The 27,110-nt window shown below is 36.3% G+C and overlaps 1 protein-coding gene across 7 annotated transcripts in view; it reads left to right on the top strand.

Moving 5' to 3' along the window:
* SUPT3H (SPT3 homolog, SAGA and STAGA complex component) overlaps positions 1-27,110 on the top strand; it is a 605,022-nt gene that overhangs the window by 507,759 nt on the left and 70,153 nt on the right. For 3 of the 7 annotated variants that reach the window (XR_007401139.1, XM_035697537.2, XM_049092123.1), the window contains one exon: positions 24,039-24,179. The exons of 1 other annotated variant lie outside the window; for it this stretch is intronic. Coding sequence is in view for 3 of the 6 variants with exons in the window: in XM_035697537.2 (XP_035553430.1) it covers positions 24,039-24,080 (42 nt within the window). In the remaining 3 variants the exon portion in view is untranslated. Of the gene's footprint in view, positions 1-21,465; positions 21,574-24,019; positions 24,180-27,110 lie in introns of those variants that run through there. 3 more of the 7 variants (XR_007401140.1, XM_025418924.3, XR_007401138.1) reach the window with 2 other exon arrangements.

Genomic DNA, 27,110 nt, shown 5'->3' with positions numbered 1-27,110 from the left:
GGGAAAGGCATGGAAGAGGCATGCCTGTCATTGTCAGTATGCAGCAGTTCAGTTTTGAAATAAATGTCAAGAGAGAATATTCCAATTTTTAAAAATACTTTCTTTTTTTTTTAGACATGTTTAGTTTCATAGCAAAATTGAGCAGAAGGTACAGAGATTTCCCATATACCCCTTGCTCCACATATGCATAAGCCTCCCCCATGATCGACATCCCCCACTGGAATGGGACAATAGTAACATTTCATGAGCCTACAATGACACATCATTGTCACTCAAAGTCCACAGTTTGCATTAGGGTTCACTCTCATGTTCTAGTGGGGAAGTTTCTGTTGAACTTTCTCGGGGTTCGGATAAATATATAATGACATGTATCTCTCACTATACTATCTATCATACAGAACAATTTCACTACCCTAAAAACCTTATGTTTTGCTGATTCAATCCCCCTTTACCTCTGTCACCTGGCAGCCACTGATTTTTTTACTGTCTCGATAGTTTTGCCTTTTCAAAGGTGTCATATATTTGGAATCGTACAACATGGACCTTTTCAGATTGTCTTATTTCACTCAGTAATATGTATTCAAGTTTCCTCCACATCTTTTCATGTCTTAATTTCTCATTTCTTTTTGTACTGATTAATAATCCATTGTCTGAAAGTAACACAGTTTATTTATCTATTCACCTACCAAAGGACATTTTAGTTGCTTCTGAGTTTTGGCAAGTATGAATAAAGCTGCTGTATATATCCACATGAAAGTTTTGTATAATATAGATCTAAACCCCTGTAGGTACATGCCAAGTAGTGCAATTGCTGGATTGTATGTTAAGTATATTTAGTTCTGTAAGACACTGCCAAACTGACTTCCAAAGTAGCTACACCATTTTGCATTCCCACCAGCAATAAATGAGAGTTCCTGTTGCTCTACATCTTTGCTAGCATATGTTGTTTTCAGAGTTTGGGATGGTGGCCATTCTGATGGGTGTGTAGTGATTATCTCATTGCTGTTTTAATTTACATTTCCCTAAGGACATATCATGTAGAGCATCTTTTCAGATGTTTATTTGCCATTCACATATCTTCTCTGGTGATCTTCCTCTTAAGGTCATTGACCCATTTTTTGGTCAGATTGCTTTCTTACCGCTGAATTTTAAGAGTTCTTTATATATTTTGGATAGTAGTCTTAATATTCCCCCAGCCTATGGCTTGTCTTCTCGTTCTCTTAACAGTATCTCTTACGAGCAGAAATTTTTAATTTCAGTTAAATCCAGCTTCCTAATTTTTTCATGGTTCATGACTTTGGTGTTATATCTGAAAAGTCATCACCAAACCCAAGGTTATCAAGATTCTCTCCTGTTATCTTATTGGAGTTTTAGAGCTTTGCACTTTACATTTAAGTCTGTGATCCATTTTCAGTTAATTTTTGTGAATGGTTTAAAATCTGTGACTAGATTCAATTTTTGCATGTGTATGTCTAGTTATTCCAGCAGCAAGTGTTGAAAAGATTCTCTTTGTTCCATTTTATTGCCTTTGCTCTTTTGTCTAGGATATGTTGACTGTATTTATGTAGATCTATTTCTGGGCTGTCTATGCCATTCCGTTGATCTATTTGTATATTCTTTTGCCAATACCACACTGTCTTGATTACTGTAACTTCATAAGTCTTGGGATTGGGTAGTGTCAGTGATTCAATTTTGTTTTTCTACTTCTATATTATACTGGCTCTTCTGAGTCTCTTGCCTCTCCATATAAACTTTAGAATCAGAATCAGTTGATATCCACAAAATAACTTACTGGAATTTTTATTGAAATTGCCTTGAAACTTTAGATCAGGTTAGAAAGAACTGTCTCAGTATCTGGACAATATTGAGTCTTTCTATCCATGAACATGGATTATCTCTCCATTTATTTAGTTCTTGTTTGATTTCTTTCATCAGAGGTCTCTAGTTTTCCCCACATAGATCTTGTATGTACTTTGTTAACTTTATACCTAAGTGTTTCATTTTGGCCAATGCTGATATAAATGATACTGTGTTTTAATAGTGTATTTTTAACTTCAAATCCTACTTGTTCATTGCTGGCATATAAGAAAATGGCTTCTTTCTGTATATTAACCTCATACCTGCAACTCTGCTATTTTCACTTATTAGTTGCAGGAATGTTTTTGTTGATTCTTTTCAGATTTTATTCATAAATGATCATGTCATCTGCAAACAAAATAGTTTGATTTCTTCCTTCATAATTTATGTCCCTTTTATCTCCTTTTCTTATTGAATTAGTTAGGACTACCAGTACAATGTTGAGAAGTAGTGGTGAGAAGGAACATTCTTACCATGTTCCTGATCGTAGTGGGAGAGCTTCTAGTTTGATACTAGTTTAGGACTTCTGTAGATATTCTTGGCCAAGTTAAGGAAACTCCCCTCTATCTCTAGTTTACTGAGAGTTTTTATCATAAATGGGTTTGGGGTTTTGTCAAATGCTTTTTCTGTACCTGTTGATATGATCATGTGACTTTTCTTCTTTAGCCTGTTGATGTGATAGATTACATTAATTGATTTCCAAATGCTGAATCAGCCTTGCATACCTGGACTATATCCTACTTGATCATGGCATATAATTTTTTTAAAAGATTTTATTTATTTATTCATGAGAGACACAGAAAGAGAGGCACAGACACAGGCAGAGGGAGAAACAGGCTCCATGCAGGGAGCCTGACATGGGACTCAGTCCCGGGTTTCCAGGATCACACCCTGGTCTGAAGGCAGTGCTAAACCGCTGAGCCAACTGGGCTGTCCTAATTTTTTCTATACATTGCCAGATTCAACTTACTAATATTTTTGGGGGGGACTTTTGCATCTATGTGTATGAGGGACATTGATCTATATTTTTTTGTAATGTCTTTGTCTCTTTTTGGTATTAAGGTAATCCTGACCTCATAGCCCTTAATTAAGTCAAGATATGATTCCCTCTGCTTGTATCTTCTGTATATTCTGAAAGAGATCATAAAGAACTGGTATAATTCTTCCATAAATGTTTGGTAGAATTCACCAGTGAAACCACCTGAACCCAGTACTTTCTGTTTTAGGTTGTTAAGTATTAACTCAACTTCTGTAATAGATATATACTTGTTCAGATTGTCTATTTCTCCTTCTGTGGGTTTATAACAGATTGTGTCTTTCAAGGAATTGGTCCATTCCATCTAGGTTATCAAACTTCTAAGTTTAATTTTTTTGTAATATTCCTTTATTATCCTTTTTAATGTCCATAGGATAGTGATGTCTACTCTTCCAATCTGATAGTAATAATCTGTGTCCTCTCTTTTTTTTTTCTTAGCCTGATTAGAGGTTAATTGATCATATTGATCTTTTCAAAGAACTGGTTGTAGGGTTTTTTCTTATTGATTTCCTGTTTTCAATTTCATTGATTTCTGCTATGATATTTATTTCTATTCTTCTCCTCACTTTCAATTTTAATTTTCTCTTCTAATTTCCTAATGTGGAAGCTTAGATAATGGTTTTGTATCTGTCTTATTTTCTAATACAAGTATTCATTGCTATGCATTTCCTTCTAAACTGCTTTTGCTACATCCCACAAATTTTGACAAGTTGTGTTTTCATTCCTATTTAGTTCAAGATATTTTTTAACTTCTTTGAGATGTCTTCTTTAGCCCACATATTACTCAGAAATATACTGTTTAATTTATAAGTATTTTAGAATTTTCCAACTATCTTTCCATTACTGGTTTCTAGTTTAATACATTGTGGTCTGAGAGCAGACATTGTATGATTCCTATTGTTTTAAATTTGTTAGGGTATGTTTTATGGCCCCAAATGTGATCTATTTTAATGAATGCTCCATGTGAACATTAAAAGAATATTTAATCTGTTGTTGGATGAAATACTCTATAGATGCTCATTATGTTCAGTTCTTTGATGGTGTTACTGAGTTCCACCATGTGGTTACTGATTTTCTAAGTGCTAAATCTGTGCATTTCTGATGGATGGGGTATTGAAGTCTCCATCTATAATAGTGGATTCATCTGTTTCTCCTTGCAGCTTTTTAGTTTCTGCCTCCCATATTTTGACACTCTGTTTTTAGGGGTATGCCTGTTAAGGATTGTTAACACTTTTTTGCTATAAAGTTTGCCATGTATGAAATTAGTATAGCTACTCCTACTTTATATTGATTACTGTTAGCATAGTATATCTGTCTCCATCCACCTACTTTAATCTGTATGTTTCTTTATATTTAAAGTGGGTTTCTTATAAACAATATATAGTTGGGCCTTGTTTTTTGATCCACCCTGATAATCTCTGACTTTTGATTGGTGCATTTAGACCATTAACATTCAAAGTGACTATTGATATAGTTGGAATAATATTACCATATTTGTTACTGTTTCTATTAATTGCACTCATTCTTTGTTCCTGTTTTTGCCTTCCAGTCTTTTTCAGCTTTTTGTGATATTGAGCATTTTATGTGATTTCACCTTTTCTCATTTCTTAGCATATCAATTATATTCCTTTTTTAACTTGCTTTAGTTATTGACCTAGAATTTACAATATATATTTATAGCTAATCAAAATCTACTTTCCAATAAAACTACCACTTGATGGATAGTATGAGTACCTTACAAGAACAAAATAATCTAAATTCCTCCTTCCTGTCCCTTTTATTATTCCTGTCATACATTTCATTTATAGATAAGTATACATACGCATATATACATATATGTGTGTGTGTATATATATACATATGTGTGTGTGTGTATATACACACACACACACAACATAATGGATTATACTGTTGTTTTAATTTTGAACAAACTGTTATTAGTTCAATTAAGCATAAAAGTAAAAATTTTTATTTTACCTTCAATTATTCCTTCTCCATTTTTCTTTCTTTCTTTATGTAGTTCCAAGCTTATGCCTTGTATCATTTTCCTTCTCTCTCTTGTTTCCTGCAAGGCAGAACTACAAGCAAAAAAAATCCCTCCATTCTTGTTGTCTGAGAAAGTCTGTTTCTCCTTTACTTTTAAAGGATTATATCACAGGGTATAGAATTCTAGATTGGTGGTTTTATTCTCTCAACACTTGAAATTTTTTTTCTCCACTCTTTTCTTGCTTACATGGCTTTTGAAGAGAAATCAAATATAATTTTTATCTTTGCCCCTGTATAGGTATGGTGTTTTTCTGCTCTGGCATCTTTAAGTATTTTTTGTTTTCTGTAGTTTATATATGATATGCCTAGGTTGTTTTGTTTTGTTTGTTTTGTTTTGTTTTGTTTTGTTTTGGTTTGTTTTGTTTGGAGGGATGGGTATTATTCTGCTTGGTGTTCTTTGAACTCCCTGGATCTGTGATTTTTGTGCCTGTCATTAATTTGGAGCAATTCTTAGTCATTTTTTTTAGATATTTCTTCTATTCTTTTTTTCTTCTCCTTCTGGTTTTCCTATCATGCATATGTCACACTATTTGTAGCTGTTCCACAGTTCTTGGATATTCTGCTCTGTGTTTTATAGTTTTTTAGTCTTTGCTATTCAGTTTTGGAGATTTCTAATGAGATAATCTCAAGTTCAGAGTTTCTTGTTTTAGCTGTATCCTGTCTACTAATAAGCTCATGAAACACATTCTTCATTTCTATATAATGTTTTTTATCTCTAGCATTTCATTTTGATTCTTTTTTACAATTTCCATCTCCTTGCTTACATTGCTGATCTGTTCTTGCATTCTATCTACTTTATCCATTAAAGCCCTTAGCGTTTTCATCATAGTTGCTTTAAATCTCTGGTCTCTTAATACAGCATGTCTATCATAAATGAATCTGGTTCTGATGCTTGTTCTGTCCCTTCAAACTGTTCTTTGCCTTTCAGTATGCCTTGAAATTTTGTCTTAATAGCCAGGCATGGTGTACTGGGTAAAAGGAACTATTATAAATAGGCCTTTATTAATGTAGTGGTAAGATGGAGTGGGGAAGCATTCTGTACTAGTATGGTTAGGTCTTGGTCTTTTAGCAAGTGTGTGCCTCTGGACTGTGAACTTCACAGATACCTCTTAGTCTTCCCCTCTCCAGCCACTCCCCTGTTAGGTGAACAGGAAGGCCACAGTGGGAACAAGTTGGGTATTTCCCTTTTCCCAGGTCAGTTAGACTCTGATAAAATCCCAGCAGTTAGTCCGTGGTTAGTTTCTCCTAAAAAAAAAAAAAATTTTCTCCTCAGGGTAGATCTTGTTAAGAACAGAATGCTCTGGTATATTTCATAATGTTTTGTCCCCTCTTCCTACCCAAAACATGAGGAGATTTTTTTAGTGATATTCACTGTGAGAACCTGGTAGGGCTCCTACAGGAAAAACTCACAAAAGTGTGGGCCCTCCTCCCTGTCCCCCATGACTGAGTCCCACTAGAGTGTTATCTCCCAGATTTGTCCACGAGAGCTTCTAGCAGTTTGTCCATTACAGTTCAGGTTTCTCTACTCTGGCACTGGTTCCCATAGAAGTTTGTGATTCAGTCCATATTCTCAGTAACTTGTGATTCTCTGTATTCTCCTATCTTTCTGATTTTAGGAGAAGTGGTTTGCCCTATGACCACACTTCTCTTTTGGATCTAAGAAGAATTATTGATTTTCCAGTTTGTTCAGCTTTTAGTTAAGACAGAGTAGCAACGTCCAAGCTTCTTATTACATGCCAGGCAAGAACTGGAAGTCCTACGATTATTCCAATTTAATATGAAGAGTTTATATCAGGCCTAAAGCAGAGATTCAAAAGAATTGGTTGAATGCTTATATATAACATTGAGCATTTCTTTTCTTTTTTTTTTTTAAAGATTTTAATTATTTGTTCATGAGAAACACATGGGGTGGGGGGGGCAGGCAGAGACACAGGCAGAGGGAGAAGCAGGCTCCCCGCAGGGATCTCAATGTGGGACTCGATCCCGGGTCTCCAGGATCACACCCTGGGTCGACGGTGGTGCTAAACCGCTGAGCCACCCGGGCTGCCCTAACATTGAGCATTTCTTACCAGAAGTTTGAGAAACCCTTTAGTGGTAGATAGTGTGGGTTGGATTTAATATTTATTGTAACAAGCCTAGATTATAGACTGGTATTTGGGAATAAGGTAAGTCAAGCTCCCTCTTCTATAGGTCTTACGGACCTACTACCTGTTCTTCTCCCATTTCCAACTCAGGTCTCAACTGAATATCTTTTCCTTCAGTAGGTCTTACCGACCTACTACCTATTCTTCTCCCATTTCCAACTCAGGTCTCAACTGAATATCTTTCCTTCAGTAAGTCTCATCACCCACCCTTACCACCTTCTCATATGGTCCCATTATACCTTATTCTCATTTTGTAACTCCCATCACTTCTGTCATTTCTCATTCAATATTGTCCCCTCATTAAACATTCAACATGAAGGGGAGGAACCACATCTGTAATCACTATTGTATCCACTGCACTTCACACTCTGTATTATTGAATAAATAAATGATAGTAGGTTCATACAGAAATATGCCCTCGGTGGCTACCATATGTGGTTGATATTATTAACTACTGTGTCCTGATTATCATGTCCTAATTTTATTACTTATTGTCTTCAAAAAAATTCTTAAAAACCTTAACTATAATTTACTTACTCTTCTAAATCAGTATCTTGATTATTGGTAAACAGCTATTACCATCCTTGCCCTTACTCCTTGTGTTATATTTTTGAATTTGGCAAAGGCCATTGAGGCAAATGTTTTCTTTGTATTTTTATCTTATATCATTGTTGAAGACTTGGAAAATGTAATTAAGTATTTGCCACACGACCAAGATTGTAAAAAAGAAATTATTTTGTACTATTTACTATAAATTTACTATTAATTTTCAGTAACAGAATATTTGGGCTTAAAATGTTTAGACACAACAAAACAATTTAGCAGTATTGTTTTAGATAACTTGGATTCTCTTTTTCTGGCAAACAAGGTAACAGTTGGCTTCACCAGTGCAAAATGTTTTACTCCTGGCAGATAACAGTAATGAGAAGCCCAGAAATGCTCCCGTGGGAACTGAGAACTATTATCAGAATAACCATTTACTTTGCAGTATGGCTTATGGTTGAATTATTAAGGTCACTATTTTTTTTTTCTTAACAACTGCTACTGATGGTTATCTTGTGAAATGATAAGTGTGTGGTTTAAGCCTAATTTTTAGGAGCCAAGCATATCCTAGCCCCTGCTCTGATGGTGAACACATGTTAACATTACTCATTGTTGTCTAGAGGAAACTAAGCTATTTTCTAGTTAAATGCATTCATTCAATAGATGAGCCCCTACTTACTGGCCATTCATTGGGTTATGCCCTAGCCATATAGAGATATATAAAGTAGCAAGTTCCCTGCTTTCCAGATGCTGAGTTAATCAAGAGAAATGAGAATTAAGTGTTGTTAGACCTGAGCTCCTCCAAAATGGGAGATTTTGGTTACTAACTCCTGCCAATGTGACAATGTTTACATATATTACGTATGTTTGTGACTTGAAATAATTTCAGACATCTGTGTTTTGACTGTTTGCAATATAAAGTAGCTAAAGAAGAACTTATCATTGGCAACAAATTATTTTTAACCATAGATGTATTTAAATGCACACAATATCACAGAAAGAATAATTTATATGTGGAAATGGTATACTTTTAGTCTCTTGTAAAATTGCTGAAAATAACATTCACAAAAAACATTTTTTTCTAAAATACAATGTGATATGTATCAGCCACTTAATTCTTTTGCTCAACAACAAAAATTAAATTAACACATTTCTCATATAACTTGATTGGGATTACTTAGTTAGAAATCATAATTTTTAATAACTAAATTTTAATTTAGAGATGTTTATGTTCAGAACGCTGAAATAACTTGGTAATAAGAAGACTATGACACACATTTAGAGAAAACCATGCATAAAATGACAAGTTCCTCAAGATTTATAGGCTCCCAGTTACTTGGAATAGAATGAGAGTTAATGCTATATCTTTTTTCCCATTCTGCCAGCCAAACAAGACCTCTTATTTAAAGGGCAGGGCTCCCTCCACTGTTCTTAAATCAAGGCTCTGCTGTCTGACAAACTGCCCCCATGATTTTCACAGGATATTTATAACATTGGGAAGTATACAAAAAAGGAAAATGCTTAATGAAGAGCTCTGCATGTTACAGTGCTATACATCATATGGTTCAATTTAGATTCTCTGAAATATCAGTTAGAATGAAATTATCAAAAGGGGAAAAGTCACATGGCATTGGTACAAACAAGATGTGCCTATTTGTATTTATGTTTGCTAATGAAATTCAGCCATGGTTACCACTTTGATTTTAAGAATCTTAGACCACCATTCAGTTTTCTTCATTGTAATTAAATCTCTTGCCCACACGCAGACATAAGGGCAGCAAGAAAAGAGGGCATATTTTATCTTTTAAAAAACTATTACTTGCTTTGATATGAAGTTCCAGAGCTTCAAAGATTTGTAGCATTAAAACAAAACAGCATGTCTCTTGGGCACAGTCACCACCTAAGGCAGATGGAGGGGTTGGAGGACGGCTTGAATCCAGAGACCCCACAGAGGGCAGGGCTGACTTTGGGCATCTGGGGGCAGTGGAATTTGAGACAACTTGATATATTCGCCAATGTTGCTGCCAGAAGAGAGGTAGAAAAAGGCCAGATAGAAGCATAGCTGGTTTTTACTGGTAAAACTTGGAAGTAGGTGGGGCAAAAAGGAGGACTAACTTGGCAGTCTGAGAAGTACCTATTTTCCCATCCAACTCAACTATTTTAATAAATCAAACACTTAGGTTAACTTAGTAAGAACAAATGAAAGCCTGTTGCTCCTGGTTTGCTGCACTCCCTGCCCCCACCCCACCCCCTGCACCTTTGCCCACTAATAAAGCCAAGCTGGTACCTGTTAGGACCCCTGCCCTCTGTACCCTCTTCCTCCCTGTAGTGTGCAGGAGAACACTTGGGAAACCACCAGGGCAGCGCCTGGGGTCTACAAATCAACTAAAATGCAAAGAGTGTCCCATACTTAGTCAAATGGGAGTTAGGAGGAGCTTGGGAAAGGGCGAATATATGCTCCAAATCTTTTTTTACTACTGGAGGTAACTCAAATTGGCCAACTCCAAACAGATCCAGGCAGGCCACATTATTTGCTCAGCCTTAAATCAGAAACTGAGCACAGCCTTAGTAAAACTTCTGTGGGAACACATGGTATGTCACCCCCTGAAAGTCCCAAAGATGCAAAAATACCTTTGCCATAGAACCTTCCAGCCATGTTCATCCTACTTATTTTGATATTTCATCCATTTATCGAAATTATTATTTGGGGCACTTAGGGAAATTAAGTGATTCTCCAAGGAAGAGCTAATCATATAGCAGAAGAGCCAGAAGTAGAACAAAGAGCTCATAATGGCCTGCCTTGTTCTAACTACTCAGCTGTACTGTTTTAGACATCATTAAGCCCCACCCCCACACACACACAATTTAGTCCCTTCACTTTCATTTTGCTCCCAAGGGCTCTTAATCCGGAAAAACAATTTGCCCACATCTGTTTTCCCCATCAGGGTCTGAGAAGCTAAACACATAGCTTTGGGCAGAATGAGAACCATCCATAAAGAGCCCTGGACTGAGTCAGGAATCCTGGGCTGACCAGTGATGGGGGGAGGGGGTTGTCTCTCTCTCTCTCTCTCTCTCTCTCTCAGCATTAGTTTCTTTCATCTGTTAAACTGGGAATTAGAAGAGAGGAGTTCACAAGATACTTTCCCATCCCAGAATTGTGTTGTTCTTTGATTCTAGATATAAGCAAAGGGTTTTTGTTCAGCTTGGTTTAGTGGGTTTTCCACACTACATTTTCATTATGGAATTAAACATGTTGTGGCAGTCTGAAAGACTGTGCTTCTCCACAGTGGCATCCCAGCATCTAGGAAGATAGAAAAATAATGATCTTTAAGTGAGAAACAAGAGATACAGGTATCCCATCTGCTATCTGGGTAAAAGGCATGGTCTGATAACCTTAGTATGTATTTCTCCTATATTAAATTAAATGCCAATATTAGGATTTCCATTAAGAAACATTATTTACTGTATAATCATGACAGATTCTTAAAAAGAGCCATTTATTGACAAAACCATTTTGGGAGTTTATTAATGGTATACTCATCCACTCTACCTCCATTTTTAGCCCTCGCTGTCCATCCAAACCACTTGGATTGCTTTTCAAGCATTCTAAAGCCTAAACTCCACTCAGAGCAGTTGACTTAAAGGAGAGCTGGAGTATCTGTTATTTTTTTAAGTTTCTCAGGTGATTTGGGCATACAGTGTTGTTGTTTTGTTTTGTTTTCTTATTTCTATTTTTGTTGGTTACTATACACTATTTTTAAAATTGGTTTGGAAAATAAGGACTAGTTGAGAATCCCTTCAAACTGAAGATGATTTAGATTCAAGTCCCACCTCTACCCTCTGAAGTATTGTACCAGTCTGCTGTAGTTTAAATTAGAATTAAAATTTTATGTTGAGCAAGAATTGAGTTTTTAGGACTAGAAAAATATGTACCTCTTTTAGTAATCTGGGTAGAATAAATTATGCCAGATTTCAAGGATTTTGTTTTCTTTTGCTTATTGTAAGACGTGGCATAATGAAAAGTGTACAGGCCCTGAGCTTGAAATCCTAAATCTATCACTCAATAGTCAAGTCACTTTAAAAAGGGGAATAATAAGACCTTTTTTCTTTTCTTTTCTTTTCTCCTTTTTTTTTTTTTTTTTTTTTTTTACTAGTTGTAGTAAGGCTAAATTAGATTTGGCCATGAAAGTGCTTCATAAACTATTAACCATGATCTTAGCATTTTTAAATCTTTGCCCCTCCCTGCTTTAAGAAATATATAAAACTCAAGTCCTTTTAAATGTTATTTGAAATAAAACTGGAATAAAATGCAAAAAATATAAACAAAAGAGCTGCCTTGTTTTGTTCCTCCTTCTCATCCTTGAGAATGGCCTCTTAATGCATTTTCCTTGATAGTTAAACCTTTAACTTTAAATTAGAAGCTTAAAATTAATTAATTAATTAATTAATTAATTAATTAGAAGCTTAGTGAGAGTCAGGACTGTGTTACTTATCTCTCTATCATACTACCAAGCACATAGTGGCTGACATAAAGTAAGAACTCGATAAAGATTTGCTAAAATCAAACTATGCAAATTTATAGGAATTCAAGCAATGGAATCAAAATCTTCTATCTTAGGCCTTTGAGAAATGAGGTATAGGTGAGTGAATTTGGGACCCACTACAATGAAATTCTTTTTTTTTTTCTTTTTTTCTTTTATTGAGGAATAATTAACAAACATAACCATATAGATTTAAAGTGCACAACATGGTAATTTGATATACATACACATTATGGAGTGATTACTAAGGTCAAGATACAGTAATTAGCACACCTATCATTTCATGTAGTTAACTCGTGTGTGTGTATGTGTGTGTGTGTGTGTGTGTGGTGACAGTGCTTACAATCTACTCTCAGCAGCTTTCAAGTGTACAATACCATCTGACAAACAGAGCCGCATTAGGTCCTCAAACCTTATTCCTCTATACTTGAAAGTTTATACCCTTTGACCTATATCTCTCTATTTCCCTCCTCCTACAGCCCCTGACAACCTCCATTCTGTTCTGTTTCTATGAAATCAGCTTTTAGTGATACCATGTAGTATTTGTCTTTTTCTGCCTGGCTTATTTCACTGAGCATAATGCGTTCAGGTTCACCCATATTGTCAGACTTGGTAGGATTTCCTTCTATTTTATGACTAAGTAATATTCTGTTGTAAATATATACCATATATTCTTTATCCATTCATCATCAGAGAATATTTAGGTTATTTCCATATCTTAGCTAATTGTGAAGAATGATGCAGTGAACATAGAAGTGCAGATATCTCTTTAAGATACTGATTTCATTTCCTTTACTATATATACCCAGAAGTGGGATTGCTGAGTCATATGGTAATTCTATTTTTAATATTTTGAACAACCACCATACTGTTTTCTATGACTGTAGCAAATTACATTCCAACCAACAGTGTATCAGGGTTCCCTTTTCTCCACATCCTCACCAACATCTTATCTTTTTAGTTAATAGCCATCCTAACAGGTGTGAGGGGATGTCTCATTGTGGCTTTGATTTGCGTTTTTCTGATGATTGATGATGTTAGGTACCTTTTCATATACCCCTTGGACATTTGTATGTTTTCCTTGAAAAAATGCCTGTTCAGGTCATTTGCGCATTTTAGATTGAATTACTTGCTTTTTTGCTATCAAATTACTTGAGTTCTTTTATATTTGGGGTATTAACTCCTAATCAGATATATGATTTGCAAATATTTTCACCCATTCTGTAGGTGGCCTTTATATTTATTGTTTCCTTTGCTATGCAGGAGCTCTTTCTTTTTATGTAGTCTACTTGTTTAGTTTTTGTTGCCTTTGCTTCTGGCATCTTATTCAAGAAATCATTTCCAAGACCAGTGTCAAGAAGATTACTCTCTGTGTTTACTTCTAGGAGCTTTACAATTTCAGGTCTTACATTCAAGTTTTTAATCTATTTTGAGTTGATTTTTGTTTCTGATTTTGTATATGGTGTAAAATATGGGTCTAGTTTTATTCTTTTGCATATGGCTGTCCATTTATTTGAAAGACTGTCCTTTCCCCTAGTCCGTTCCTGGCTCCTTTGTCAAAAATTAATTGACCATATACATGTAGGTTTATTTCTGGGCTCTGTATTCTGTTCCATGATCTGTGTCTGTTTTTATGCCAGCACCATACTATTCTGATCACTATAGCTTTGTAACATAGTCTGAAGTCAGAAAATGTGAAACATAGTTTTGTTCTTCTGTCTCAAGATTGCTTTGGCTATTCAGGGTCTTTTGTGGTTCCCTATGAGCTTTACGTTTATGTTTTCTATTTCTGTAAAAAAAAAAAAAACCATTGGAATTTTGATAGAATTGAATCTGTAGATTGCTTTGGGTAGTATAGACATTTTAACAATATTAATTCTCCCAGTCCACAAGTACAGGATATCTTTCCATTTATTTGTGACTTCTTCAATTTTTCTTACCAGCAGTCTTTCATTTCCTTGGCTAATTTTTTCCCAATGACTTTATTGTGTTTGATCCTATTGTAAATAGGGTTACTTTCTTAATTTCTCTTTGAGATAATTCATGGTTTGTGTACAGAAACACCACTGATTTTTGTATATTGATTTTTGTATCCTGCATTACTGAATTAATTTATAATTCTAAAAGTTTTTGCTGGCATCTTTAAGGCTTTCTTTTTTTTTTCTTAAATATTTTATTTATTTATTCATGAGAGACACAGAGAGAGAGAGGCACGGACACAGGCAGAGGGAGAATCAGGCTCCATGCAGGGAGCCTGACATGGGACTCGATCCCAGGTCTCTAGGATCACACCCTGGGCCGAAGGCAGCACTAAACTGCTGAGCCACCCAGGCTGCCCTCTTTAAGACTTTCTATGTAAAGATTATGTCATCTGCAAATAGATATAATTTTACTTTTTCCTCTCTGATTTGGATGCCTTTTATCTTTTTCTTGATTAATTGCTGTGTCTAGTACTTCCACTACTACCTTGTTCCTGATCTTAGAGGAAAGACTTTTAACTTTTCACCATTAAGCGTGATGTTAGCTTTGGGTTTGTTCTATATGGCCTTTAATATGTTTAGGTACATTCCTAGTATACCTAATTTGTTGAGAGTTTTTATCATGAAAGGATGTTGACTTTGGTCAATGCTTTTTCTGCATCTATTGAAATGATCATATGGTTTTTACCTTTCATTCTTTTAATGTAGTGTATCATGTTTATTGATTTGTGTGTGTTTAATCATCCTTGAACCCCAGAGATAAACTTCACTTAATCCTTCTAGTGTGCTACTGAATTTAGTTTGCTAGTAGTTTGTTGAGGGCTTTTGCATCTATGTTCAACAGGGACATGGCTTGTGTGATATTGTTTTTTATAATAAGAAATATATGTTTGATCTTCATCCCTGTTTCTGGAACAGAGCTCCAAAAGCCTTGGAATTTCTCATGGACTGTAAAGGTGTCTCTTGTTATATCAATGAGGTGACTTCTAGAGTACACCTACGGATGGAGGCTGGTTGCCAGTGGAGCCAGTCATGTGATTAGAGGGGTTGGAACTTTCCATCCTAGCACCCAACCTTCAGGGAGAGAAAAGGGGCTGGTGATAGAGTTCAGTCACCAGTAGTCATAAATTTAATCAATCTTCTTTATATAAGAAAGTCCACAAAAATACAAAAACAAAAACATGAAATTCAGAGAACTTCCATGTTGGTGAACACATGGAGATTCAGGGTGAATGACACACATTCAGAGAGAGCATGGCAGCTCCATGCCCTAACCTTGTACCTCGCCCTATGTATCTCTTTCATCAGATCGTTCCTGAATTGTATACTTTTGTAATAAACCAGCAGTCTTATAAGTACAGTGTTCCTCTGAGTTCTGTGAGCCATTCTAACAAATTAAACCCAAGGAGGGGATCATTGAAACCTCCAGTCTACAGCTGGTCAGTCAGAAGCACAGGTGGTAAACTGGACTTGCAGTTGGCATCTACAGTGTGAGGGGGCTGGGAGGCAGCAGTTTTGTAGGACTGAGTCCTTAACCTGTGGGATCTGATGCTCTCTCCAGGTAGATATGTCAGAATTAAGTTGAATTGTAGGACACTGAACTGGTATCCAAGATGTGCTTGTTGGTGTGGGGAAAAACCCATGTCAGAATTTTGACCAAAGTCTTAGACTGTAATTTTCTTTTCTTGTAGTGTCCTTTCTTGGCTTTGGTATCAAAATGCTTGCCTTGGAAAGTGAGTTTTAAAGTGCTTCCTGCTCTTCTATTTTTGGGAGTTTGAGAAGGATTGGTATTAATTCTTCTTTAAGCTTTGGTAGAATTCATCAGTGAAGCTTTCTGGTCCTGGGATTTTATTTGTTGGAAGATTTTGTGTTACTGATTCAATCTCTTTGCTCATTATTGGTCTGTTCAGATTTTCCATTCATCATTCAGTCTTGGTAAGTAGCAGATTCTAGGAATTTATCCTTGTGTTCTAAGTTATTTAATTCGTTTGCATATTCTTGTTCATATGGTCTCTGATGATCCAATTTTTGTGATCTATGTTGTAATGTCTCTTCTTTTATCTCTTTTTTTTTTTTTAGTCTAGCTAAAGGTTGTCAATTTTCTTCATCTTTTTAGAAACCACCTCTCAGTTGTTGGTCTTATCTACTGTCTTTCTATTCATTTATTTCTACTGTCATTTTTATTATTTCCTTCCTTCTGCTAACTTTGGTCTTAATTTGTTCTTCTCATTCCCAGAGGTAAAGATTAGGTTGTTTATTTTAAATCTTTCTTTTTTTCTTAATGCAGACATTTATTGCTATGAACTTCTCTATCAGGACTGCTTTTGTTGCATCTCATACGTTTTGGCATGTTAGGTTTCCTGTTTGGCTTGTCTCAAGATTTTTTTTTTAATTTCCCTTTTGATTTCCTCTTTGACCCATTGATTGTTTGGAAGTGTGTTTTATTTCTACATATTTGTAAATTTTCCAGTTTTCCTTTTGTTACTGATTTCTGGTTTCATACCATTGTGCTGATAAGATTTTTAAGCCTGTTAAAAGTTTTTAAGCCTGGCTTTATAATGTAACATATGATCTGTCCTGGAGAATGTTCTGTGTGTACTTGAGAATACTTTGTATTCTGCTGTTGGATGGACTGTTCTATATATGTCTGTTTGGTCCATTTGATCTAAAGTGTATGTCAATAAATAAATAAATAAATAAATAAATAAATAAATAAATAGTATGTCAAGTCCACTATTTCCTTATTGATATTAAGTCTGATAATTATCCATTTTTGAAAGTGAGGTATTGAGGTCCATCCCCTACTATTTTTGCATCAATGTGTTTTTGCTTACAGATCTGTTAATAATCCTTTAATATATTTAGGTGCTCTGATATTAAGTGCATATGTATTTATGATTATTATACCCTCTTGATAAATTGACCCCTTCATCATTATATAATGACCATTTTTATCCCTTGTTACAACTTTTGACCTAAAGTTCTTTTTTTTTTTCTGATATAAGAATAGCTAGCTACCCCTGTTTTCTTTTCCTTTCCATTTGCATTTCTTTCACTTTCAGCTCATGAGTGTCTTTAAAGCTGAAAAGTTTTTTGTAAGTACCATATAGTTGGGTCTTTCCTTTTTTAATCTTGTCAAGTGCACTATATCTTTTGATAGGAAAATTTAAACCATTTACATTTAAAGTAATTATTGATAGGTAAAGACTTACTATTGCCATTTAAATGTTTTCTGATTGTTTTATAGTTTCTTTGTTCCTTCCTTCCTCTCTTGAAAATTGATTATTTTTTTTTGGTAATGGTATGCTTTGATTCTTTTTCTTCATCATTTGCATATTTTATATATTTTTCTTTGTGATTACCATGAGGCTTTCAAAGTACATCTTGTAACAGTCTGTTTTAAGTTTAAAACAACTTCCATTGCATGAAAAAATTCTACACATTTACTTGTCCCCCAACTGTATGTTGGTGTCACAGATTACATTTTTTCATATTGTATATCCACTAACAAAATATTGTAGCTATAGTTATTTTTAACTCTTTTGTCTTCTAACTTATATACTAGAGTCTGCTGATTTGTATACCACCATTGCAGTATTAGATTATTTTGAATTTGTCTATATCTTTACCTATATCAGTGAATTAATACTTTGATGCTTTCATGTTACTAATTAGCATCCTTTTGTTTCATCTTAAAGAACTCCATTTAGCATTTCTTGAAAAGCAGGTCTAGTGGTGATAAATTCCCTTAGCTTTTATTTGTCTGGAAAAGTCTTTATCACTACCCAGGAACTACTTTCCAGAGTAAAGTGTTCTTGAACAGCATTTTAATTTCTTTGACCACTTTGAGTATATTATCCCACTGTCTCCTGATCTGAAGGATTTCTTCTGAGAGATCTGCTGATAGCCTTTTCAGGGTCTCCTTATATCTGATGACTCTTTATAAACTTTTGCTGCTCTCAAAATTCCCTTTATTTTTTTATATTCAAGAGTTTGATTATATTGTCTCAGTGAAGATCTCTTTAAATCAAATCTTTCTGGGGATCTTTGAGTTTCATATATCTGGATGGCCATCTCTCTCCAGATTTTGAAAGTTATCAGTCATTATTTCTTTATGTTTTCTGACCCTTTCTCTCTCTCTCTCTCCTCTTTCTAGGACTCCCATAACATGAATATTGTTTCATTCAGTGGTGTCCCATAATTCACACAGGCTTTCTTTACTTTTTTTCATTTTTATTTCTTTCTCCTGCTCCCACTGGATAGTATCAAGAGATCTGTCTTCAGGCTCACAGATCTTTCTTCTGCTTGACTGAGACTCTTATTGAAGCTCTCTGTTGCATTTTTCATTTCATTGATTGCATACTTCAGCTCCAAAATGTTTTTATGACTTTTCTTCGTTGAACTTCTCATTATTGTTGTATTATTTTTTTATAATAAATTTATTTTTTATTGGTGTTCAATTTGCCAACATACAGAATAACACCCAGTGCTCATCCCGTCAAGTGCCCCCCTCAGTGCCCATCACCCATTCACCCCCACCCCCCGCCCTCCTCCCCTTCCACCACCCTTAGTTCGTTTCCCAGAGTTAGGAGTCTTTATGTTCTGTCTCCCTTTCTGATATTTCCCACACATTTCTTCTCCCTTCCCTTATATTCCCTTTCACTATTATTTATATTCCCCAAATGAATGAGAACATATAATGTTTGTCCTTCTCCGATTGACTTACTTCACTCAGCATAATTTTTTTAAGTTAATTTTGTTGTTTGTCTGTGTTCTCTTGAATCTCACTGTACTTCCTTAAAATAATTGTTTTGAAATCTTTTTCAGGTAACTCACAGATTTCCATTTCTTTGGAGATAACTTGAAAATTATCAAGCACCTTTGGCAGCATCATGTTTCCTTGTTTTACATTTCTTGTGGCTTTGCATTGATATTTGCTCATTTGAGAGAAGAATCACCTCTTTCAACCTTTCAGACTGACTTTGATGAGGAAAGATTTTAACAGAAAGTGACTGTGAGGGTTCTGACTGAGTAGGGTGCTGTGACTCTTATTCTAGAGAGAACACACCTACATCAGGTGAGGTCAACATTGGCAAAGACTGTGGGGTTCTTTTTGACCGTGACTGCAGAGGTTTTGTAAGTAGCAGGGTCTGTTGGGGTTCTAGGTGAAAGACTACTGGAGTCTTTCTGTTCTCCTTTCTTCCTGTGGGAGGGAGTTTTATCTGAGGGGAATGCCTCTTGGTACCAGGCCTGGTGAACTGGCACCCAGTACAGCAGTGAAGCCAGGGTCCTGGGGCACAGGTCCACTTGTTATGACAGCAGTCCAAATGTCTGATATGCATGCATGTGTAGGTTTCCGAAGGAACCAGGGTCTGATTCTCTGAGGATCGCCATAGTGATTTGGACCCCAGGATGGGGGCAGTGGCTTAGGCCCAGGACAAGGGGTACAACAACAGCATACCCTGCGGATGATGGGCCAAAGCCCTGACAGAGCAGCAGCAGCTTGGCCACCATGATGCCAGGCCAAAGCTGTGACTCCAGACACAAGGGGTATGACACAGCTGTAGCATGACATCCTGCTAATGGCAAGTGAGTGCCATAACTTTGGACCCAGAGTGTGGGACAGAGAGTAGCAACAGCAGCACCAATCACAAGGTAGTGATGACAAGTCAGATCCACAGCCTAGGACCCCAGGGATCAGCCACAGAATAGCAGCAACTCAGCCCCAGTGAAGATTGATCAAAGCTATGACTTAGAACCCTGAAGGCAGGGCACAAAGCACCAGCTCTTCCATTTTCAGATGGCAAGGTGCTATGATGGCCCAATATCAGAGAGTGGGGCACAGCATCAGCTGAGACCCCGGGGGACAGCTCTCAGCACAGCAGTGGCTCCAGCTCCTGCTGAGGAGACATAGCAGTGGGACTTGAGGCAGCTCCTTTAGCTGGGTTAAGCGTTGGTACAGACTGTGGGAGTGCTCGGTAACAAAGCCTACAACTGTCCATGGCAGTGATGAGGATTACAAGAGTTCTCCTGCTCTCCTTTTCCCATCAGGTATAATCCCTCCGAAGGGGTTCCTCTTTGCACTGAGCTTCTCTGAACTGGGAGATGGAGTGATGTCAGTAAAATGTTTCTTATACTTTTCTGTACAGCTATGCTCAGTATTTGAGCTCTGCAGGGTTTTTGCTGCTTCTTTGTTGTAGTCTAGAGTTTTCCCAGAGCTGCTTTGTCTGTTTATAGTTGTTTATTCATTGTTTTTATAGAAAGACAAGCTTTGGGACCTCCTAGCCAGCCATCTTACTGATGTCAGCCCCTACAGTGAAATTTTTTTTTATTTCGTTTGAAGTTTGAGAAAGTGGAAAAAAATCAGGAAAGCTAGTAGTGGAGAGTAAGGTAGAAATCCAAACCGGTGGAAGGGGTAGTTTTATCTATACTTCAAGCCTTATGAATTAAGTTAATGGTACAAAGAACAGATATACAGTTATATTCGACTAGGAGCTACACGTTATGTTTTGTAGCATATTTATCTTTGATTTAAACAAATACTAGCCTTTTGCCTTTTAATATTAATTTATATTTATATCCCTTAAAGTGTACAATCTTTGGGATGCCTCAGGCTCAGCAGTTGAGCATCTGCCTTCAGCTCAGGGTATAATTCTGAGGTCCAGGAATCAAGTACCACATCAGGCTCCCTTCGAGGAGCCTGCTTCTCCCTCTGCCTGTGTCTCTGCCTCTCTTTCTGTGTTTCTCGTGAATAAATAAAAATCTCGAAAAACATTTTTAAAAAATAAATAAATAAATAAATAAATAAATAATAAAATGTACAAATTCTGATGGCCCATAAAAAAGAAGAAATAAACCAGTTTAGGTTTTTAATTTTTTCTCTAACTTGTCTATATGCAGATAAGAAAAAAAATTATATTTAAAAGGTGAAAACTTATTAATTAATTTCTACTCATCAGTTCCTAGTGCCGTAGACAGAATATATGTCAGTTCATCCAGTTAAATTGATATTCTGGTAGTAGGCCATAATATGGAGTTGAATGAATATATGAATGTCAAAAATTGGGAGCTGGCTTGATCCTCAATTTAAGAAAAACAAAAAGCCTATTAACTACAATTGGTCTTTTTTAAAAAAACTATCTTTCCTGGTAACTAGAGGTGCTAGCATGTGTAAGGGTTTCAGCAGATTCATATAGGAGCAACTAGTAGTTGAGAACAGAGCCTTATTAAATAAAGTTTAATTTGGTATATAGCATGTAGAAGCTGGTTTGTCAGGTTGAAGTCTGCTGTGTTATTGATTAATTTATACTTTTTTATAGGAGGAAGGTGGTCCCAGCTGTTTCCAATCAAGGCCTTCATTTTACTAAGTAGGAGTATCTATAAAGATCTAGAAGCAGGGAATCATTCATAGGATCTAACAGTAGAGAGTAAGTAGGAAATAAAGGGTTTCAGGAGAATGTGGCCTCTAGAAGGCCCTCACACCAGTGTTTAAATTTAGTTTTAGCATTCACAACACAAACAGAAATTCACAGTTGACACAAAGATGAGTTGTCCTCATCCATCTTCCTTTAAAGTTGCTTACTCTGCAAAGAATGCCAAATTTGGGATGTTCCCATAATCACCCTCCACAGACAATATACATCCTTGGTACATCAAAAGGAAAAAGCTATGACTCAGGACGGAGGACCCTAAGGGATTGGTTTGGCGAAATGGCTCATCACTAATCATACATGCTTGTTTGTCCCTTCCCTATTTTAGAACTGGAATATGAAGAACTTCTTCCAGAAATCTGGGGCAGCTCTAAACTCTTGGCTTTCTCGTCAAACTTGGCTACTCGAAGTCTCTGTTACCAAATGTCTCTAGTTTTTTAGTCATTCTCAAACAATAGTGATAGATTGTGATAGTGAATTGATCTTTGAAAAGTAACCTTTTCAATACTAGGAAGAACTATTTCATATTTCTCACCCTGGACAAATGAAACTTGGTAATTTCTCAGGTGTGCTCAGGCAAGTCTCAGTCTTCTCCTGAGCCAAAATTTCTTTTTCAAACAAGACTCACTTCAACCGTTTACCTTTACAAGGAATCCAGCTTTACTCCCAGGTCCATTTATCTCCATGTAAACCATCCCCATGCTTTAAATATTATGTTATGTTAAAGGTTGTCGCTGTGGTTGTAAAATTTCAAACATCAAGGTCAAGAACCTGAAAAGTATTACTTTGGCATAAGCCTCTTTAAGGCAACTGTGGTAGTAGGGGCTGTTTCAAGGCCTGAGGCTCCCCTGCCTGTGGTTGTGGGAAGACACTCTATCCATTCCTGCAAGTTATTTGTGGCTCTCTGAGGAACTCATTTAACAGTTTTCCAGTACACGCTCTTAGGAGGTAAAGCTGGATTTTTCTGGTCCTTGTTAGAATGTTTGCCTCAATCCAAGTGTCCAGTGGCACAAAAAAGTCTAATGGTAAGGAGTGAGCTCCTAGAGAGGGCTCTGAGGAATGAAAGGTGGAATGTGCCACTGTTCTCTCATCCTTGACATGCTGATTTGGAGTGAGCTGCCGAGCTATATAACCAATCTATGAAATTTCAGCCCGCATCCCAAAGTCTGACAATCATAGTAAATCCTGAGTAAGCTCAGAATATTTGGAGGAAAGGTTCTGAAATTAATTGAATTTTATGATTAATACAAAGTTGTGCCGAAAACCATTTTGTTTCACCTCATGTTGGTAGAAGTCTTTCTTTTGGTTCCACTTTTCTCTTCTTGGGTGTAATTATACATGTAATCTAACCATTTTTAGATTTAAACTCTTCAGCCCCTCCATAGCATTATCTTGCTCATAAAGACTTACTCTGTATTTTCCATAACATGGCTGTTGAAAATAAATGTATTAGACCAGAAATATATAAATTCTAGCATCAAATTTATTAGCCTAAGGGGGGGGGAAATCCTTGATATGAGCTTTTGTCATTTTTCTGTTTTTCTGAAAACAAATTATAGAAAAAAATCTATCTAATTGAGGGTTATGAATCCTCTGAGTATGACTAGTCCTAGTTCAAATAATGCAAAATGTGGTGAAAAGGGTAATTTTCTTCCTAAGTCCTGTATTTTAGTTCTACTTCACTCTAGGTCTCATTATGATACTCAAAACAAGTCACAAGAACCTCTGTGTAGTCCAGCTTTTCAGTTCTAAGCTCTAGAATATATCTTGCAGAAAGAAAAAATCATGCAGTTTTACTTGATTTATTGTAATGTATTATATGATTGCCATTAGTATCTGTTTTCCCACTTTCTTTTATGGAATATTTTATTCCACTATGAATATTCAGACTTACATCTATATGCACATTTGTATGTATTGAAAATTATGTAAGATTCAAGTTTTCTGTAACGTCAGTAGTGTATAGAACTCCTTAGAGATCACCATATTTTCACGGGAAGGAAAGGCCTCTGTTAGTGTCTGTTTCCAAGCTTTTCACGGAGACTATAAATTAGGCCTGGGAAGGCTCTAACGAGTCAGTAATTTATAGACTATTAAGATAGTTAATTAGAAGTGATTCTTGAGCATATCCAATAGAGAACACATGTTTATAAAGGACAAACAGATTCCACACAACATGTCTTTGACCTAAGCAAACCCAATCAATTAACAAAATGGGATATCTTATTTTGCATATCTCCCACTCCCCCAAAATAGAATCACTAACCACTTGTTAACCACACTGACTTTCTAATAGAGTGGTGGCTATATCCCAGCCACCAGAAATGTCCCGACCGAGCACCCTAGTAGACTGTAGGCAGCCAAGTCTACAAAACAGGAAGAAAGCTCTGCTTGCTTTTTTGCCTCCTTTCCTGGTTTGACTTGATGTGATAATTCATTGCAGATTTCTTTTTCTTTGACAGAGTGCCTACCGCAGGAATGGGATGGCTTTTCTGGCCTGCTGATGGGACTGTGACTGTAACAACAGGAAAGGCAATGTTATATTAAGGTGATTTCTGTTCCCCTCTTTGGACAAAATAAAATACAAGTTTACCTTCTCTGTATCCTCAGGAGTGGGTTGGTTTGTTGTGACTATCAACTGGCTGACTCCAGCTCCTTTCCAGCCCCCTGAATGCTTGCTCTTGTTTACTGGCTGGGCCGTTTAGCTAATTAATGGCAGGATGTTTGGGGTAGTGTGTAGGTGGACAAGAATGCAGATCACACAATTTTGAAATTTTAATTTGGAATGAATTTACTGCCCTCAGCTCACATATCTTAACAGCAGTGTCTTTCCCTCCCTCCCTTCCCGCCCCTCCCCCCAGTGTTTAGTCTATGTTTTATTTGATGCATTTTGTAATTCAGGTTTGGGACAAAGGAAATAAAATGAAAAGGACAGTCAGTTTTCCCCTTGCAGTATCCCACCAACTTCAACATCTGCTGATTACATATATCCTATGTGAATCTTAGAGACAAATATTCCTTTTATAAACTCACACTAATCAAGTACCTAATTGATGTGATAAACTGTCTATTCCCATCCTCTCATCCCTTCCCCCTACTTAGAGCGCATGTGTTACTTCTTCATCCCTTCTTTCTGAACTTCCTACAAATCTGCCTTCCTGCGTGTTTTTGCTCACGTAGGCCCTCTTCCCCTGTCCTCATGGTCCCCGTCCCTCCAGTCTCCAGGCCCATCACACACACACACACACACACACACACACACGGCACATGGCCATTTAGAGACAAAATCATCACAATCACTTGACGAAGGAGAGCTCAGTGAGTGATTTGCTTTCCCCCTTCCCAGCACTCCCACAGCTACATTAGAGTCGTGGACTGGCTAATTTCTTGCTGGTAGCAGCTGAGCTACTCTTCTGGCACCTCTACTTTCTTCTCTCTTAAATGAGGAACTCTAACTTTTGAGAACAAATCAAAATATAGCAGATATAATTGTACAGTTCCTGATTCAACTTGAATTACAAAAAAAGGAAGTCATTTCTTTAATTCTGTAGGACTTCTGTGTAGTCTTACTTTTATTCTGGTTTTTACACATGCCGAAACAGCCTTCTGTAAAGAATCAATAAAAACAGAAAGAAGTAGCATGAAAGATTTTCCTCCTGCAACCACATCATCGTGAGGCTCAGTTAATACGGTCGTGCCACATCATTCACATTTGTTAACTATCATTTACCTGTTCCGTGTTGGTCCTTCTGGAAAACATCTTCATGTCAAGAACAAAAAACGCAGATATATAATATCAAAAAAATTGCCAAGGGGTTTTGATGTTCCGTCTGTGCTTGTTGAAATGTATGATCAAACTTTTCTTTTTACCATCATTCTTATTTTTCTTGGCATCCCTAATCATGGAAGATTATAAGCTTGCAGTAAACATCCTAACTTTTAAAACGACAGCATTTATTGTATTTGGTTTCGATCTGCCAGGCTTATGGATGTATGAAATTTTCAGGGACTAATTTTTCACATCAAAATTCCTTCTCTCCCACATTAGACATTTTAAAGTGCGCACAAGGCAAAAAATACAGGGTTCAGGTCTTTCCCTTCATTTTATTTTACCTGATCTCCTTATAGCCCCAGAGAAGGAAGACTCAACGTACATTTCTCTCAGAAATATGACAGGTCTGTGTTTTTGTTGGTCTGGCGTATGTTTGTCTATCTTGAACAGTCTGACAGGTAATTATTTATAAAATCTGGTTTTGCCCAGTAAGTCCATATAATAACCTTTCACTTTTCATCATAAGCCAGTGAGCTGAATTTAGAATAGAACAAGGTCATTTATGTCTGTCCCAACCCAGCCTAGATGTCCCCATAATTGCTCAATATTAATATTTTTAATTATTTTTTTTTCTTTTCTACACTTAGACTCTTTCTCTGACTCTTTCAACAACACTGAATTTGAAGTGAAATAAAATTTTCTTAAGCAGCGGGTATAGAAAAGATTTTATAAGGAAGATCTCAAAAGATGTGATTTCAATAAACTTTTCTCTCAAGATTAAAATGTCAGGTAAAATCATAAAATGTTAGAACAGAAGATGGTCTTAAAGATGATTGCGAACAACCATTCTTTTTCACAATGAAAGTATGTAGCCTGGAGAGGGAAGTTAACTTTCCCAGGGTCACTCAGTAATGGCAGTGACAGACCAGAGACCAGATCCATGGCCCCTGTTTCTCAGGCTACTGTTTCACTCCACCAAACTGAATTTGCATAAGATACTACCAAGACACATTGGGATTTTATAGCATGTTTATCCTAGACAATGACCTACATTTATTTTTTTTAATGATACTAATTTGGACACATGCTAAAGCATAAGTGTGACATTAAAATCTTCTTCAAAGGGACCGTGGTATAATTAAATAATCTGTATTCTATGTCAGTTATACATTAATTTTTGAAAAAAGAGGTCTGCAGGCAGGGGAGGGGGAATTAACATACTCAGACCACTGACTTTGTGTCAGGGACCTTACCTCTGGGATTTCATTTATCTTCACAATGGCTTCATGAGGTAGAGGCTATCAAAAACAAAAACAACCACATCAGGCTCATTTCTAAATCAAATGTGAATATACAAAATAATTTGTATTTGTGAAGCCTTATATTTTGGGGATCAAATCTGAAAAAAAAAAAACAAATAAGTAAATATAGCCTCTCTTATGGGAAATTGACACTGCCTCATAGATTTGAGAGTAAAGGAAATAGAAATATTTCTCCCTTCGCCTAAATTTGGAATGTGACTTTCCGAACATGCCGTTTTGGGGCTATGTCATTAACCTTCCTGCCTTCACATATTGCAATAGTTAAGATTCAAAAATAATGTTCCAATTTTAGAACCAAGAGTTTTTATTCAAAAACCATCAGAAGCACAAATATTTTCTAAATGGTGTATATAATTCCTGTACCTGGGGAAAATTCTTCATTTATTACTGTTTGTTCTTTGTTTCTATAAAATAATAAACAATCCACATTTAATGCTTTT

This window comes from Canis lupus, chromosome 12, assembly GCF_003254725.2.
Source record: "Canis lupus dingo isolate Sandy chromosome 12, ASM325472v2, whole genome shotgun sequence".
NCBI lineage: Eukaryota > Metazoa > Chordata > Mammalia > Carnivora > Canidae > Canis > Canis lupus.
The sequence above is the reverse complement of the archived record's forward strand: the minus strand, read 5'-3'. Positions and strand labels throughout refer to the sequence as shown.